Genomic DNA, 17098 nt, shown 5'->3' on the forward strand with positions numbered 1-17098 from the left:
GGCACCTCACCTGTGACTATCGATGATACAAATATCTCAGCAAGAGGCCCAGAAATCGCTTCCCACAGAGTTCTCGGGTATACCTGATCAGGTCCTGGGGATTTATCCACCTTTGTGTTTCAAGACATCCAACATTTCCTCCTCTGTAATCTGGACATTTTGCAAGGTATACCATCTATTTCCCAACAGTCTATATCTTGCATGTCCTTTTCCACAGTAAATACTGATGCAAAATACTCGTTTAGTATCCCCCCCATTTTCTGTGGCTCTACACAAAGGCTGACTTGCTGATCTTTGAGGTGCCCTATTCTCTCCCTCGTTACACTTTTGTCCTTAATGTATTTGTAAAAAGCCTTTGGATTCTCCTTAATTGTATTTGCTAAAGCTATCTCATGTCCCCATTTTGCCCTCCTGATTTCCCTCTTAAGTGTACTCCTACTTTCTTTATACACTTCTAAGGATTCACTCGATCTATCCTGTCTATACCTGACATATGCTTCCGTCTTTTTCTTCACTAAACCCTCAATTTCTTTAGTCATCCAGCATTCCCTATGCCTACCAGCCTTCCCTTTCACCCTGACAGGAATATACTTTCTCTGGATTCTTGTTCTCTCATTCCTGAAGGCTTCCCATTTTTCAGCCGTCCCTTTACCTGTGAACATCTGCCCCCAATCAGCTTTCGAAAGTTCTTGAATAATACCTTTGGCCTTTCTCCAATTTAGAACTTCAACTTTTAGATCTGGTCTCTCCTTTTCCATCACTATTTTAAATCTAATAGAATTATGTTTGTTGGCCCCAAGGTGCTCCCCCACTGACACCTCAGTCACCTGTCCTGCCTTATTTCCCAAGAGTAGGTCAAGGTTTGCACCTTCTCTAGAAGGTACATTCACATACTGAATCAGAAAATTTTCTTGTACACACTTAACAAATTCCTTTCCATCTAAACCCTTAACACTGTGGCAGTCCCAGTCTATGTTTGGAAAGTTAAAATCCACTACCATAACCACCCTAGTATTCTTCCAGATAGCTGAGATCTCCTTACAAGTTTAATGATTTAATAAGAATGTAAAAGCTACACTTGAAAATCAAAACAGTAACCCTCAAGAAAATCTCAAGAAAGAGCCCTCATAAAAGAAAATATTTTTTGTCCAATGGTAGGGGTTTCAAGTTTGGGTGGCACTTTTGTAGAAACCTTTGCTGCAGTGCATCTTATTGGTGGCACGTGTTGCTGTCACTGAGCATCAGTGGTGAATGGGATGCTATTTATGCACCACCTATTCAACCATGGCTGAGCTTTGTTTAACCCACTGTCTTATTCAGTCTCTCAAAGTTCTTCCATTATCGCCTTGAGAGTTATTGAACTACCAATCATTTCCAACCAATGACTGACCATACATCAGTTTGTTTTGTTCAGATTTTGATCTTAAATGAGTTGGCAGCCTCCTTGTGTATTTCGAGCATTGTATTTCAGCTGTACATTATTTCACATTTTTACAAAAAGAAATCCTTGAAAACTATTTCTGCAGTTTATTTCTTCATGTGTGTTTCCCCTGCACTTGGCAAGATTGGTCTCTGAGGGGACTTACTGAGAGAACTCATGGGCATTGGCATGTAAAATAGTGGGTACAGATTCAATATTAACTTTCAAAAGGAATTGCATAGGTACTTTAAAAGGGAAACATTTGCAAGGCCATAGCAACAGAATGAGTGAGTGGGACTAATTGGACAGCTCTCTCAAAGAGGCACAGGTTGAATGGCTGCCTTCTTTTTGTGTGATTCTTTGATCATTGATTTTTGTCTGCCCATTCTGTGCCAGCTCCTGCTTGGGTACAGTCCAGTGTGAGCTAACACCTCTTATGGTATCTCTGCCAGGTGGGTATCCTAAAGACGTAAATGCAAACACTGTAGTGGGCACTAGTGCCAAACCTGATCTGGTAGCAGCACACGGGTCATTGGGGAACAATCAATGCAAAAGCTGTAACTTATTTTCCTTTTACTCTGAAAATCAATAATACTGAGGCAAATTACAGTGTTGTCAACCTGATGAAGGTGAATCCACTCAGCATTTGCGTTCCCTGTAATTATTCCTGCCGCTGTCCAGAATCTGAGGTCCATTTGTGAAAGTGGCATCTATAAAAGGGAATCTGTGCATCTGCATGCTGATCAGTGCGCGGATGCGAATCAGTGTGCGTGGGCGCTCATCGGTGAGCGTGGACGCTGATCGGTGAGCATGGACGCTGATCGGTGAGCGTGGACGCTGATCGGTGAGCGTGGGCGCTGATCGGTGTGCGTGGGCGCTGATCGGTGTGCGTGGGCGCTGATCGGTGAGCGTGGGCGCTGATCGGTGAGCGTGGGCGCTGATCGGTGAGCGCGGACGCTGATCGATTTGCGCGGACGCTGATCGGTGAGCTTGGGCGCTGATCGGTGCGCGCGAGCGCTGATCGGTGCATGCGGTGCGCGTGGATGCTCAAGGCAGATGTTCAGAGGCAACAACAACAGAAATTGCTGGAAGAACTCCGCAGTTCTTTCTTCAGAACTTTAGAAGGAACATTGCTCAACCACAAACCAGGGATCAAATAATGAATGGCTTTTGTGACAGACCTTTATCTACCTGCAACAAATGGATGTCTGGAATTATTTTGCCAACAGTTCAAAATGTAGATGTTCAAGAATTCAACAGTATAATTTCTAGAATTTCCTTGCCAATTTTTTGTCAGTGTTTGTGAAGTATGTTGATTACCGTAGATATATGAATGTACCACATTGTCTGAAATATGCCATGGGATGTCCTGAGGTTGCTAATAATGCTATTTAAATGCAACTCTCATATCCTTTAGACTGCAATGTTTTGTTTCCAGCGAGCTGTGTTTAAGATGCAGGACTGAGTTGTCTTGATTGCTGGGTGAACTGTGGGGCAGGGAAGTGAGATAGTTTGGGGGGGGGGGGGAGGTTGGAGCGGGGGAGTGGTCTTGGTCACATGTTGTGAGTTTTACTTTCTCCTTTCCTGCTACTAGTGTTATCCAATGGGGAAGAGACCGCAGAAGATGTGGTGGATGCAGGAAGTCTCCTGGAAGTCTTGAGGATGTACAAGTGGCAGATGTCTTCATTTGAAGAACAGGTAAAAACTTGGATATCAATAAGCCCGTGGTAGACCAGTGTCATCACAATTAAGGATCAAGACTGCTGTCTGAATGTACACAATTGCACTCAGAAGGGATCTTACGTGGTTGATACTGTTCAGTGAAGCTGTAGAGACTGTAGAGACCAGGACAGAACCCCACTGGTCCTCACCTACCACCCCACCAATCTCCATGTACAGCGCATCATCCGCCGTCACTTCCACCACCTCCAAATGGACCCCACCACCAAGGATATATTTCCCTCCCCTCCTCTATCAGCTTTCCGTAGAGACCACTCCCTCCGCGACTCCCTTGTCAGATCCATACCCCCCACCAACCCAACCTCCACTCCCGGCACCTTCCCTTGCAACCGCAGGAGGTGCAACACTTGCGCCCACACCCCCCCCCTCACTTCTCTCCAAGGCCCCAAAGGAAACTTCCATACCCGCCACAGATTCACCTGCACCTCCACCCACATCATCTACTGCATCCGCTGCAGCCGGTCTGGCCTCCTCTATATTGGGGAGACAGGCCGCCTACTTGCGGAGCGATTCAGAGAGCACCTCTGGGCCACCCGGACGAACCAACCCAACCAACCTGTAGCACAGCATTTCAACTCCCCCTCCCACTCCACCGAGGATATGCAGGTCATTGGACTCATCCACCGCCAAACCACAACAACCCGACGGTCGGAGGAGGAGCGTCTTATCTTCCGACTGGGAACACTCCAACCGCAGGGGATGAACTTGGACTTCACCAGTTTCTTCAACTCTCTGCTCATTCCTGAAGAAGGGCATGTGCCCGAAACGTCGAATCTTCTGTTCCCTAGATGCTGCCTGACCTGCTGTGCTGTTCCAGCAATAAAGTTTCAGCTGTAGAGACTTCCCAAGTGCCCTCAGTGATGGGATATTGAGTGAGCATCCCTCAATAAGTCAAGAGGAGAGATCCTGATAAAGAACGGTCAGTGCTGTACCAGGCCACGTGACTGTTTCTACGCTGTAATTTCTGAGGTTTTCTATATTGTCATTAATAGCAACACCTAGGATCATTTATCTCCAGAAAGGTAATGGCTCTCCATTTCATTGTGGTACTGCCACTGAGAGCTGCTGGCACAATAAGCTGCATTTCTGTATTGTTTTCACATGCAAAATGAAAAATTTGTAAATTCCTGCCACAGTCCTTGCTAACTAATTTCTTCTTGTCCAGGAGTTTGCTCTTTACTGCCACGTCACATGCTTTTTCTGTCCTCTTTCCCTGCCGGTCATATTGCCTTGTGTTTACAGGATGCTCATGAGTTGTTCCATGTTCTCACCGCGGCTTTGGAAGACGAACGAGATCACCAGCCTCGAGTTGCACATTTATTCGACGTTCAGTCTTTGGAGGTAAAACGGCTTTACATTGGAATTGTGTTCTAGTCATTGTAAACTCACCACCGCCACCTCCAGGCCAACTAGGAATGTGTAATAAATGTGCAATGCCCACATCCTATCAGTGAATCTAAAAGAAGTGACTATAGGACATATGGCAAGTGAGGCCTTATGCTGAGAAACAGCTAGACCACCTTTTGTTGGGTCTGGACCTGAAATGGCCTTTTGAAAAAGAGACTGTACAAACACTAGGTATTCCAATAGTGGTAGTTGCCTATTTCACCATTTTCTACAGGAAGTATTTGGAAACAATTAGCAACAAACACAGAATGCTGGAGAAACTCAGCTGATCTGGCAGCATCTGTGCAGAGAAGTAGAGTTACCATTTTGAATCCAGTATGACTCCTCTTCAGAACTAGGATAACTTGCATTTTACGTGGCATCTTTTAAATCAGGGCCAGTTCAAACAGAAGTTGCTGAGGCAAAGAGGAGGTTATTTTTTTCTATAACGAGCCTTGCGTTGATAATGTGTGTTAAAACCTGTTGAACGGTTTTTTAAACAATGAGGCTTCAAATGGTAAAAGTCAATTGACTGGTTTCCCATTCATTAACTTGAGATAGTCCCCATTCAATATGAGACTTGCAGAAGCTGGTTAGCACAGTGTCGAGAGGGGACAGATTGGGATGGGGTGGGAAGAGCTATCTGTTTTCACGAGAAGGTGGAAGTTGGAAGAACAACCTCCCATTTACTACAAAAACAGAACAATAAAAGGAAAAGAGTTGGAGTTGGAAATCCAACCTGAGCTGGGAGTGATAAAAACAGAAATTGCTAGAAAAGCTCTGCAGGTCTGGCAGCATCTGTGGAGAGAAATCAGAGTTAATGTTTCGGGTCTAGTGACCCTTCCTTAGAACTCTAGAGATGGGAGTGAGCCTAAGTGAGGGAAAACCACACGCTTGACTGTAATCGGAATCTGATGAAAAGTTAACTTTGGTCACTTCTGTGGAATAATACAATCTGTTTTCATATACTCCTGAGGTAGTATTTTTATGATTATAACTCCCTATGTTCTTTTGCAGTCTGTAAATAAGTATCTTAACACTAATTCTCAACAAATAACCCAAAGCACTTTACAAGCTAACGAAGAAGCTGTAAGGGCAAGTGACACCAAGATCGGTTAAAGTGGTGGGTTATAAGGAACATCTTAAAGAAGGGCTGAGAGGGAATTTCAGAACTTAGGCCCTACTCCCTGCGTCACCACTGACAGTGATGGGGGAAGGAAGTGGGGAATGGACAGGAAGCCAGACTTGTAATAATGTAGAGCTGATGGAGATTTGCAGAGCTGGAGGAGATTATGGAGCTAAGGAGAGGCAAGGTTATAGAACAGTCTGAACATGAAGATCAGAATTTTAAATTCAAAGCATTGATAGACTGGGAACCAGTGAACGGGACTTAGTGTGAGTCTGATTATGGGCAGCTGAGTTCAGTCTGACTGAAACACATATGACAGATGTGAGGACACGTAAAAGATACAATATCCAGTTCTTTGGGGTCAGTGTAATGAGACATCACCAACATTCCTTTTGGCTTATACTATGAATTATGTAGATAGTCAACAATATGATTGTTGACCTAAATGCAAGATGTGCATGTCCCAAATACACATGACCCAAGATAATGTCAGATTAGATCTTTGTTACTTGTTCACAAAACATCCCTTGCTCACCCTTCCGCAACCAAATCCACCTTCTAATCATAAGAAGGCCTGCAGCGCCAGATCATTTCAAACCTTTGAAAAGCATTTTTCGTTTCTTATCTGGTCCATGACTGAAATCAGTAAATTCCTTCTTGGTTTTTAGAAGAAAAGTATATGTTACGTCTTCAATCAATCTGTATCTCTGGTTTTGTAGACTCCACCAGAATCGGAGGAAAAACAGCTGAGCTGCAGGAGCCGAGGTAAGAAGCTTTATTCCAAAAGTAACCTTACTAACATATGTCTTGATCCACTCTATGTTAGTAAATCCATCTGGGTAGTGGGGTACTGAATAACAGCAACTTGACTGGAGAGATTTAAGCTCTGCATTTTCCTAGTACCGGCAGGATTGATAAGGCCTTGGCACTGACCAACACTGAAAAACATTTCCCTGCATTCAATCTTTAAAGAAAGTTGCTTATACATTTAGTTTAAAAGTCACCTTTAACTTAAGAAAAATGCCCCAAAGCATCTCACAGGAGTGTTATCAAACATTTGACATTACATCAGACAAAATAATATTGGGACGTGTGACTAAAAGCTTGGCCTGAAGAGGTAGGTGTTGAAGGAGATGAGAGAGCTGGAGAGGTACAGAGAGAAAACTCCAGAGCTCAGGACTCACACAGATGAATGCACAGCCACTGATGGTGGAGCAAAGACGATCTAGGAAGAGTTGTGCACATCCAGGCCTTTCTTCATATTGTTCCGTCTGGACTTTGTTTGGTGCTGACGAGCAGACTTGCCATTTTTTTTATGCCAGTGTTAACCTCACAAGTGTTCAGATGAGGAGTGACACTACATAGTTCTAGAACTTGCTAACTGTGTGCCTCATCCCCACATACACAACAGTACACCTTGCTCTGACCAGTGTGACATGTTTATATTTCTGACTCTGAGTAAAATTTTGAAATTCTGAGCAATTGTGGATTCATATTCAAGGAAGTGGTCAAAACTCCAAACCAAGAGACTATTGCTAGGCTATGGTATAAGTATTCTGGATTAGTGGTGCTGGAAGAGCACAGCAGTTTAGGCAGCATCCGAGGAGCAGTAAAATCGACGTTTCAGGCAAAAGCCCTTCATCAGAATGAAGGGCTTTTGCCCGAAACGTCAATTTTACTGCTCCTTGGATGCTGCCTGAATTGCTGTGCTCTTCCAGCACCACTAATCCAGAATCTGGTTTCCAGCATCTGCAGTCATTGTTTTTACCGTATGGTATAAGTATTGTTCACCCTCAGTGTTAGAATGTGCCTCATTTTCAATCAGGGAGATCATTAAATAATAATCATTAATGATTTCTCTGAATATTGTATTCTTCCTTTGCAAACTGGTCCTGGAGAATTGAGGTCAGATGTAGTGCTAGGAGTGATCTGTTAACTTGGCAAGTGTAGAGTTCAAAGTAGAGCAGACTTTCTTGTCTCTTAGCTCAGAGATCAGACAGGGTAGTGCAGTTACCCAGAAGTTCATCTTGAGCATGTTTTCTGCACAATGTCACAAATCTTACCTTAATCAAACTAATTGGAGCGAACATGAACTCAATCCAGTGACTAAACAAGCACATCTCAATAATTATTGAATAACTATTGTTATTCATTTACTGCAGCTTTAAACTTTACAGTTCATAATTCTAGCTGGCTTTGAGATTGTTTTGTATCTTTTTTACAGCAGCCATTAAAACTGATTTAAATTAAGTCATGCGTTTGCAATGGACAAACTAATTCATCTATGGCTAATTCATCTACCTATTTCTCATTTCAGGGCCTTTGCTGCCACCACCAAGTCCCTGGAGATCTCAGCACCCTTTCCATGGCCGACTGACCAGTAATATGGTGTGCAAACGGTGTGAGCAACAGGTGAGTTTACATAAAGAAAGGTATCACTTTACCTAATACTGACTGTGCTTACATCTACCAGAATAATAACTAGGATCTAAGGGTTTATATTATGAGGAGGAGCAGTACAACTAGGGTTATATTCTCTGGAATTTAGATGGTTAAGATGTGATTTGAAAGAAGTTTTCAAGATATTAATAGCAACATGTAAGTTAGATAGAAATAACTTAGCCAGGTAGTACAGAGATGGGAAGCTCAGTCTAAAATTTAGGGCCAGGACTTTCACAAGTGAAATTCGAAAGCGTTTCAACAAGCGAGCAAACACAGTTTGGAAGTCTACAAAAAGCAATTGATGCAAGGGCAGTTTTAGATTTTAAAATGGAGATTAAGATCAAAGAATTTCAAAAATCTGTCAAGGAATATGGAATGAAGGCAAACTTGGGCATCAGCCGTGATTTCATCGAAAGGCAGGATAGACTCCAGGTGCCAAATGGCCTGCTGCTATTTCTGTGTAAACACATAAACGCCCAGATACACACACATACACGCACATGTATGCACACACTTACATACACACACACGTGTATACACACACACAGATACTTGCGTATGTAAACAGACATATATACATACACAAACATGCAGATATACACACACATGCACATACACACACAAACAGTGAGATATATACACATACACATGTTTTTGAGTTTTTCATTTGCCCATTTTACTTACCAAATGAAGTTCCCAACATGAATTTAATTCCTTTTCCCATTGTAAAAATCAGATATTCAAACTGTAGATGATGACATCTAAACACGCGCGAGCTTCCAACTGTCAGTGCTATATATTGTAAGTCTGTACTTGTTCTTCAGCCTGAACAATCGATTTCAACCCTTCCACTGCTTGTTGACCAATTCTCACAAGCTCTGGTGGATTAACTCACGTTTAAAAATCCTTGTGCATGATAATGAATGCAAAGAACAGAATTGTGGATGATTGACTTGTTCCCTATTGCAATTGATGGTGCCCCTATCAGAGTAGAATTAGCCCAGGAACAGGCCATTCAGGTCAGCTGGTCTTCAGCCAGTGTTCATGCTCCGTTAGAGTCTCCTCCCACTTCTCCACATCACCAAAACTTTCCGTTCATTTTACCTTCCAGTTTAATCAACTTCCCTTTTCAATGCAGCAATAGTAGTCCCTCATTCATCTTTTGTGGTAGAGTATTCCACATTTTAAGCACACTGGTTAAAGACCATTTCCCTGAATTCTTTAAGGGACTTAACAGTGACCTTTTACAGTCTCTAAACTGGAGTGATGCCTCTTAATTTTAAACTCCCCTGCGAGTAGATGCATCTTCCCTACCTCTACCTTGTCAAGCATCATCATAATTTGTACAAACTTTGTAAATCTAAAAGAACAGCCTGTACAAATGTTCCTGCCTTGTACAGAAGACCAGGATACTTGCTATCTGTTTTTGAAAGCAATAATACTGAGCTGTGATTCAGTCTGGACCTCCTGTAATGCAAGTTCAGATGCAAGGTGGTCTTTGCTTCATTTTGTTTACTTGCCCCAGTTTCTCTGGGATTGGCTGTGCTGACAGTGAGCTGTAAATTCAGCCAAAGACATTTGGAACAAAATGGGTTTGTTAAGATTGCAAATAAAGAGTGGGGGCCATGGGGGAAGGGGGATGGACCACTATCACCCTCCCTTTCCTGTCTGGCTAGAGTATATTATTTGAACCAGTGGCATCAGGAGAATGCACTGCAAGAACTTCAAAACATTATCACTGCCTTTGCATTTTCTTATCAGAGTCCCGTGAGGTACGACACATTTGACAGTCTCTCTCTCAGCATTCCAACAGTCACATGGGTATGTACTCTCTGCATTTTATTTTGTGCTGATTACACTATTATTTTTACATATAAATTATTATGCTTCCAAGTGATATAGAACTGTATAAAAGCAAATTACTGCGGATGCTGGAATCTGAAACCAAAAGAGAAAATGCTGGAAAATCTCAGCAGGTCTGGCAGCATCTGTAAGAAGAGAAGAGAGCTAACATTTCAAGTCTAACTGACCGTTTGTCAAAGCTCGACAGCTGAGATTTTCCAGCATTTTCTCTTTTGGATATAGAACTGTAACCCACTTCAGAGATTTGAGAATAAAACCCTCGGCTGACTGTCTCGTGCAGTACTGTCCTATTGAGTGGGGGTGTTCCTCAGATGAAATATTGTCTGTCTTCTCAGGTGGACAACAAAGGTCACTTGCCATTTTTCTTTTATGAGGAGCAGAGGGAGATTTCCCTCGTGTTCTGGCCTGAATGTGTCCTGCAGCCTGCAAAACAGAAGCAGATTGTCCAATTACTATTAAATTTTTGTGGGGATTTGCTGAGTGCAGGTGACAGTCACCGCAGTTTAAGTTCTTTGCTATCTGTAAAGTGCTTTGAGACCTTCTAAGGTGAGGAAATGCAATCTATAATTGCCATTTTTTTTCCTCTTACTGAATGATATTGTAATAAATTGTGTTTTAAAGCAAATAACTCCTTTCCAGTTTAGACCTAGAGAGCACTAGTGAGTTGGTTCTACAGTGAGAACTGGAGTTGGACAGTTCAGTTGGATGCCTGGCTGTGAAGTAGAGACAATGAAATAGGTAGTCTGAGACAAGTTTGAGGGGATCAGTGAAGTGAGAGCAGAAGCAGCAGAGCTAGGACAGGGGTGCTGGCAGAGATAGAGTGCTACAAAGCTTTGAAGGGTACTAAAGAAAGTAGTAATGTAGCAGCGAAAAGGACCAATGATGAGCAAAACAATGGGATTTAATCAAAATAATTGCTTTGTTAAAAAAAATTGGGAAATTAAATGTAAAGTTTCACCTGTGGAAGATGTGTTTGGAGTCTGTCATTACAATGTTTCGTACATTTCAGCACAGACTGCATTTCCAAAAGCCCTGACCTGGTTGTAAATGGCCTGAGATCCTGAAAGGTTAAGTCTTTATTTATGTCATACTGCATCCTAGAGGCTGCGTGTGTGTAACGCATTGTGACAGGAATCTGATTACGGATTTCCCATATCAAGTATTAATTATGTAGTTTTCCTATTGTAGTTGCTTCTATAGGCAGTTTCATTTGTAAATGTTGACAGTGCTAATTCAAAAGGAGTGAACAACATTTAGATTTACACTCTGTGAGGATGTGCACATGTCTTGTCAACTAAATAAACTCCTGCAATGCACTTCTCATTGGATATATTGTCATAGTTTGAATGGGTTTAGGGTGGCTGCAATAGAGGAAGCATAATAAGCTATTTACTTAAATAAAAGCAAAATATTGTGGATTCTGGAGATCTAAAATACATTGGGGAGGTGATGGCCTACTGGTATTATCCCTCAGGGACAGTGGCAGGGACAGACCACTATAAACACTGGAGGAAACATCAAAGAAGCGCTTCGCAGGAGGCTCCCAAGCACTGATGATGTCGCCTAGCCAGGGGACGAAACGTTTGCAACAAAAACTTCCAGCTCGGCGAACAGAACCACAGCAACGAGCACCCGAGCTACAAATCTTCGCACAAACTTTGAATTATCCCTCAATTATTCATTCAGAGACCATGGTAATGTTCTGGAGACGTGGCAGATGGTGGATTCTGAATTCAATAAAGATCTGAAATTAAGAGTCTAATGATGATGATGGAGCCATTGTCAATTGTTGAAAAAAACCATCTGGAAGGAAACTGCTGTCCTTCCCTAGTCTGGCCTACATGTGACTCTAGACCCACAACATTGTGGTTGATAATCAACTCCTTCTGGGCAAATAAGGGATAGGCAATAAATACTGGACTGGTCAGTGATGCCTACATCCTGTGAATGAATAAAAACAAAACAAGTGCTGGAGAAACTCAGTGCATCTGGCAGCATTTGTGGAGAAAGAATCAGTGTTAATATTTCAAATTTACTGGGTCTGCATCAAAAATGTTTTCAAAACTGCCAGACCTGTTGAGTTTTTCCAGCATTTTGTTTTTATTTAAGCTAATTACTTGCTCAGTTCACTGAAGCTTGAAAGTTAATTGACTATTTGTCATCCCATACATTACTGGCATGATTATCATGGGCTTATGGTTATTATATTAATGTAAAGATTGTGGGAATCAACTCTGGTTTAAAATAACCTGTTTTATATTCCTCCAGGGCAGACCTGTTACCCTAGACCTCTGCTTGCAACACTTCATTTCTTCAGAGTATATCAAAGATGTGGTGTGTGAGAACTGTACCAAGGTGAGAGTCCTTCCATCATTCATTCCAATAAACATTGGTGACATTTCTTGCACAGAAGCAGAATCCTACACACCATGATCTTAAAATAAGAGCTGCTTCAAATATATGACAAGGAAGTGAGACCGAAGTGAACATAAGCCTCTAGAAGGACACAGCTGGGAAAATAATAACGGGAAACTAGGAAATGGCAAAGGAGCTGAATAAATACTTTGCATCACTCTTCACTGAAGAAGACACTAATAGTATTCCAAAAATACTAAATCAAGGGGTAAAAGTAGGGAGGCAGTCAATATAATAACTATCACTAGAGGAAAAAGTACTCGAGAAACTAAGGGGTTAAAGACTGATAAGTCCCCTGTTCCTGGTGGGTTGCATACCTGGACTTTAAAGGAAGTCACTACAGAAATAGTGGATGTGCCAGTAGCAATCTTCCAAACATTCTTAAATTGTGGAAAAATCCCAGATGGTTGGAAAACTGCCAATGTTATTCAAAAAGGAAGCTGAAAACCAGGAAGTATAGGCCAGTTAGCTTACCATCTGTCATTGAGAAAAACATTAGGATCTATTATAAAGGATATAATAGTAGATTATTTAGAAGTACTTAGTATGATCAAGCAGAGTCGGCGTCCTGTGTGAAGGGCAAATGATGCCAACAAATTTATTGCAATTCGTTTAGAAGATAACAAGCAGGATAGGCAAGGGGGCATCTGTTAGGATTTGCAAAAGGCATTTCTTAAGGCACTGCCTGTATCTTAATAAGATAAAAGCATTTTGTGTTGGGGCTAGTATATTATGATGGGTAGAGGATTGGCTAACTAAAAGAAGACAGTGAGTTCAGACAAAGGGGGCATATCCTGTAACTAGTGGAGTGCACAGCGATTGGTGCTGAGACTACCATTATTTGCAATATATGTATTTCTGCCATTGATGATGCAAGTGAATGTACTATAGTCGAGTTTGCAGATAACACAAAAATAATTGCATAGTCAAGTGGTGAAGATGGTACAAAGAATCTACAGAAGGAGACAGATTCAGTGATTGGGCAAAGATTTGGTGGATGTCATATAACAGCAGAAGGGTTGAGTTGGTAAAGTTTCTGAAGTGGTTAGAAACTTGCAGGTCATTAGAACTAAGAAAGTTTAGGTGTTTAGATTTACATAAGTTCATATGGGTAGATTTGGAAACGATTCAACAAATTGTCTCCACAGTTCACGGCAAAGAAACTGTCAGGAGTCACTTAAATAGAAACATAACTAGTAAAGGCTTAGAAGAAGAGTTGATGTATGGTTGTAATTTCTCTGGACTTGAGTCTCTGTATTGGATAGTGTCTGAAATGGGTTACAAAGTATTTTGCTGTATGTTTTAGATCTAACTAACTGTCTTTGATATTTGGATAGCTCTGCTGTTATCTTTTTGTGTAATGTAATTCTGTTCGGTTATTAAAGTAAACTGCAGCCTGGTGACTGTTTCAGTAACTAACTACCACATTAACTAACTAAACAAAAAATGACATAGGATCTGTCGAGTCAGATTCACTTCTGGAATCTGACATTTTCAGTATTACCATTGCCTCGGATCATCGTAATTGTGAACTTTGAATAACCTGGGATGTACGAGGAGAACCAAACACTGGCTGGAGATGGAGAAGTAAGAATGCAAGAAGTTGGCCACAGCAACTGGCTTCAATGTGCATGTTTGGACAGAGTTGCCATCAGCTAGCTTTTTAATTTTTTTTGTACTCTCTGATGACGATCTCCACTCTTTCTATAAATCCAGGCAGGAGAAACACTGAATGGGCAAACTGTAGAAAATCAAAGGACAACGTTCATCAAGCAGCTGAAAATTGGAAAGGTGAGCTTTACAATAACGGCAGGATCTGCTTCGTGGCGAGTGGAGGAGGAGTAGGGCAGCTGATGGTTATGCCACCGTCAGTCTTTAAAGGGTTACTTTATAGGAATTCAAAAAAGAGGAGACATTGTGACACCAGAAACACCAAGCAGATCAGGCAGTAACTGTCCCTGGATGACGATGATGATAGGGTCAATGTTTCAGGTCTCTAATGCTTCATCAAATGTGGTTCTGATGAGGAATTATGATTTGAAATGACGATTTTACCATCCCTCTGTAACGGATCCTGCAGAATATTTCTGGTATTTTCTGGTTCTAAACGGCACAACCAAGATCTCAAGCTAAATAGTGACATCTCAGCATCAGAATTATCGTATTAATACCTCTTCTGTTTGATAGATGGGTTCACAACCATCTTTCATCCCCTTCTCTTCAGTTTGGTTCTGGCACCTGAAGGATTTACTTTTCCTCAGGTTTGCTTTGCAGGATCGACCCATCATCCTATTCCCTTCAAGGAGTCATTCTGTAGCCACGAGTTTATATAGTGAGTGTTTGCAGCTTTATGCAGCATTGTGGAGTGAAAATTACTGGTTCACCCTCAGTATTCGCACACACGTTGGGAATCAGTGCCATGACAGATTTCTTGATGCAGCCACATGATATGTCCCTGTTACAGGATGAGAGAGTCCTTTGAGGAGACCCACTTAGATTTGGAGCCGTAGAAGTAAGAAGGATCAGTGACTCAATACTGAATAATGTGTGAAAACAACAGTATTACTAAAAAATTATTAACAATAAGAACTAGGTCTCTGATGAAAGTTTCAAAGGAAGTGGATGATCTGCTTAGTCTCTGTAGCCACAGCAGCGGATGCTAGGTATTATTTCTCCTTTAAGTCCAAATTCTGAATCCATTTCAGCCTTTTGAGTCTCCTGTCCAAACATCCTCCAAACAAAAATAAAAGAACTGTGGATGCTAGAAATCTGAAACATAAGCTGAAAAAATTGCTGGAAAAACTCAGCAGGTCTGGGAGCATCTGTGGAGAAAGAAGCAGAGTTCCCATTGTGGGTCCAGTGACCAATTCTGCAGAAGGGTCACTGAACACAAAATATTAACACAGTTTTTCTCTGTCATCAGATTCTGCCAAACTGACTGAGTTTCTCCAGCAGTTTCTGTTTTACTCAAAACAAGAAACTGACAACCACGAGTTATAATCAAATTTGTTTTACAGGCACTGCAAGGCATGCAGACCCCACAGAACTCGGGCAGATTATGCATCTGTTTGATCTTGTTTCCCATCTGCCATCAGCCAATTTGTGCTATCAATCAATGAAACTCCATCAAGAATATCCATTGTCCTGACTGTAGTTCAAAGGTTATTAATTGGAAAACCAAATCTAGCAAGAAGGGGGGAGAAACAATAGTTCAGAGAAAACAACAGCTGTAAAGTCCTTGAGGGAAAGGAACAGACATACAGTTTAAAAAATAATACAATTGTTTATTGATTTGAATAGACCAAAGTCTATGAATATGAAGTAACTTTTTAAAAAATTCAGAACAGAACTGCCTTTCCTGCACAGTATGGCTTTTAATTCTGAACTAGTTTCCTTTTCAAAGAAAGAATGAACCAATCTCATCCAGGGTGACCAAAGAAAGAGTAAATTGACCTTCGCCGCACTTGAGTTAATGAAATGCCAAGAGAAGCTACATCCCCTTTGATTGCTGTGCAGTAGCTGATTGCTTCACATGTGACACTAGGAGAAAGTGAGGGCTGGAGATCAGAGTCGAGAGTGTGTTGCTGGAAAGGCACAGCAGGTCAGGCAGCATCTGAGGAGCAGGAGAGTCGACGTTTCAGGCATAAACTTGGATTCCTGATGGAGGGCTTATGCCTGAAACGTCAATTCATCTGCTCCTCAGATGCTGCCTGACCTGCTGTGCTTTTCTAGCAACACACTCTTGACTGCTTTACATGAGCATGGGGTTTGGGCCCCAATTTTATTCCTCCTTCTGGGCTCTGCACCCCACCTGTGCTGATGCTTGTGTGTCTCTAATTTTTACCACTTCGTTGTTAGCAGCCATGCATTTAGCTGCCTGGGAATACCTTCCTTCAAGCTTTCCATCTCTCTCCAAACCTTTCTCACCTCCTTTACAATGCTCCTGAAATCTTTAACTCTACCTTTGGTCACCTGTTTTAATATCATGTTGTTTGATTTGTTGTTGAATTTTATTTGATAATCATTCTTGTAGAGCACCTTGAGACAGTTTACCACATTAAAGGTGCAATATAATACAAACTGGAGTAGGCATTATTTGTTAGTTTGAAAGGGAAACTGATATTTGAGAAACAGGATCCTAGATAGGGGTCGGTGCTATTTAGTGAGAAAGCATGATAAAGATTAAACTGGGGACAATGAAGACCCACGATGAGCCTTCCCCCTGATATTTTCTTCTCTGTCTTTTGTCCTAAGCTCCCTCAGTGCCTGTGTATCCATCTGCAAAGGCTCTCGTGGTCCAACCATGGGACACCTCTGAAACGCAATGAGCACGTGCAGTTCAGTGAGCTCCTCTCACTCGATACCTACAAGTACCGCAGCCCATCTCAGAGGCTGGGCCAACGCAGAATGAGCAGACCAGCCAGCACAGGGAGTTTACCACGCATGCTAGAGGGCACCAAGCCAGGTACTCACCATATTAACAGGAAACGCAGTGGGCAGCATTTAAAAACAATGCCAGGAGGCACTACCTCACGTTCTTTTGTTTTAATTAAGGTTTTTCATACATCCTCCAAAAGAATCAACTTCAATTTATCATTCTGTGTCACTACTCCAGCCGACCAAGAGACACATTTTGTTCCTTCAATTCTCTCATCTCCAGCTGCTCCCAACTGGGTCATTATTACACAGAGCAGGCCCGCTCA

The 17098-nt window shown here is 41.9% G+C and overlaps 1 protein-coding gene across 1 annotated transcript in view; it reads left to right on the plus strand.

Annotated features, from left to right (window-relative positions):
- Positions 1–17098, plus strand: part of LOC122562559 (ubiquitin carboxyl-terminal hydrolase 30-like) — a 36589-nt gene that overhangs the window by 11983 nt on the left and 7508 nt on the right. Inside the window, exons 3-10 of the mRNA XM_043715491.1 lie at positions 3015–3118; positions 4403–4501; positions 6395–6440; positions 7993–8087; positions 9879–9938; positions 12249–12335; positions 14112–14186; positions 16650–16860. Coding sequence (XP_043571426.1) covers positions 3015–3118; positions 4403–4501; positions 6395–6440; positions 7993–8087; positions 9879–9938; positions 12249–12335; positions 14112–14186; positions 16650–16860 — 777 coding nt within the window. The remainder of the gene's footprint in view (positions 1–3014; positions 3119–4402; positions 4502–6394; positions 6441–7992; positions 8088–9878; positions 9939–12248; positions 12336–14111; positions 14187–16649; positions 16861–17098) is intronic.

Source organism: Chiloscyllium plagiosum, chromosome 25 (genome assembly GCF_004010195.1).
Source record: "Chiloscyllium plagiosum isolate BGI_BamShark_2017 chromosome 25, ASM401019v2, whole genome shotgun sequence".
Classification (NCBI taxonomy): domain Eukaryota; kingdom Metazoa; phylum Chordata; class Chondrichthyes; order Orectolobiformes; family Hemiscylliidae; genus Chiloscyllium; species Chiloscyllium plagiosum.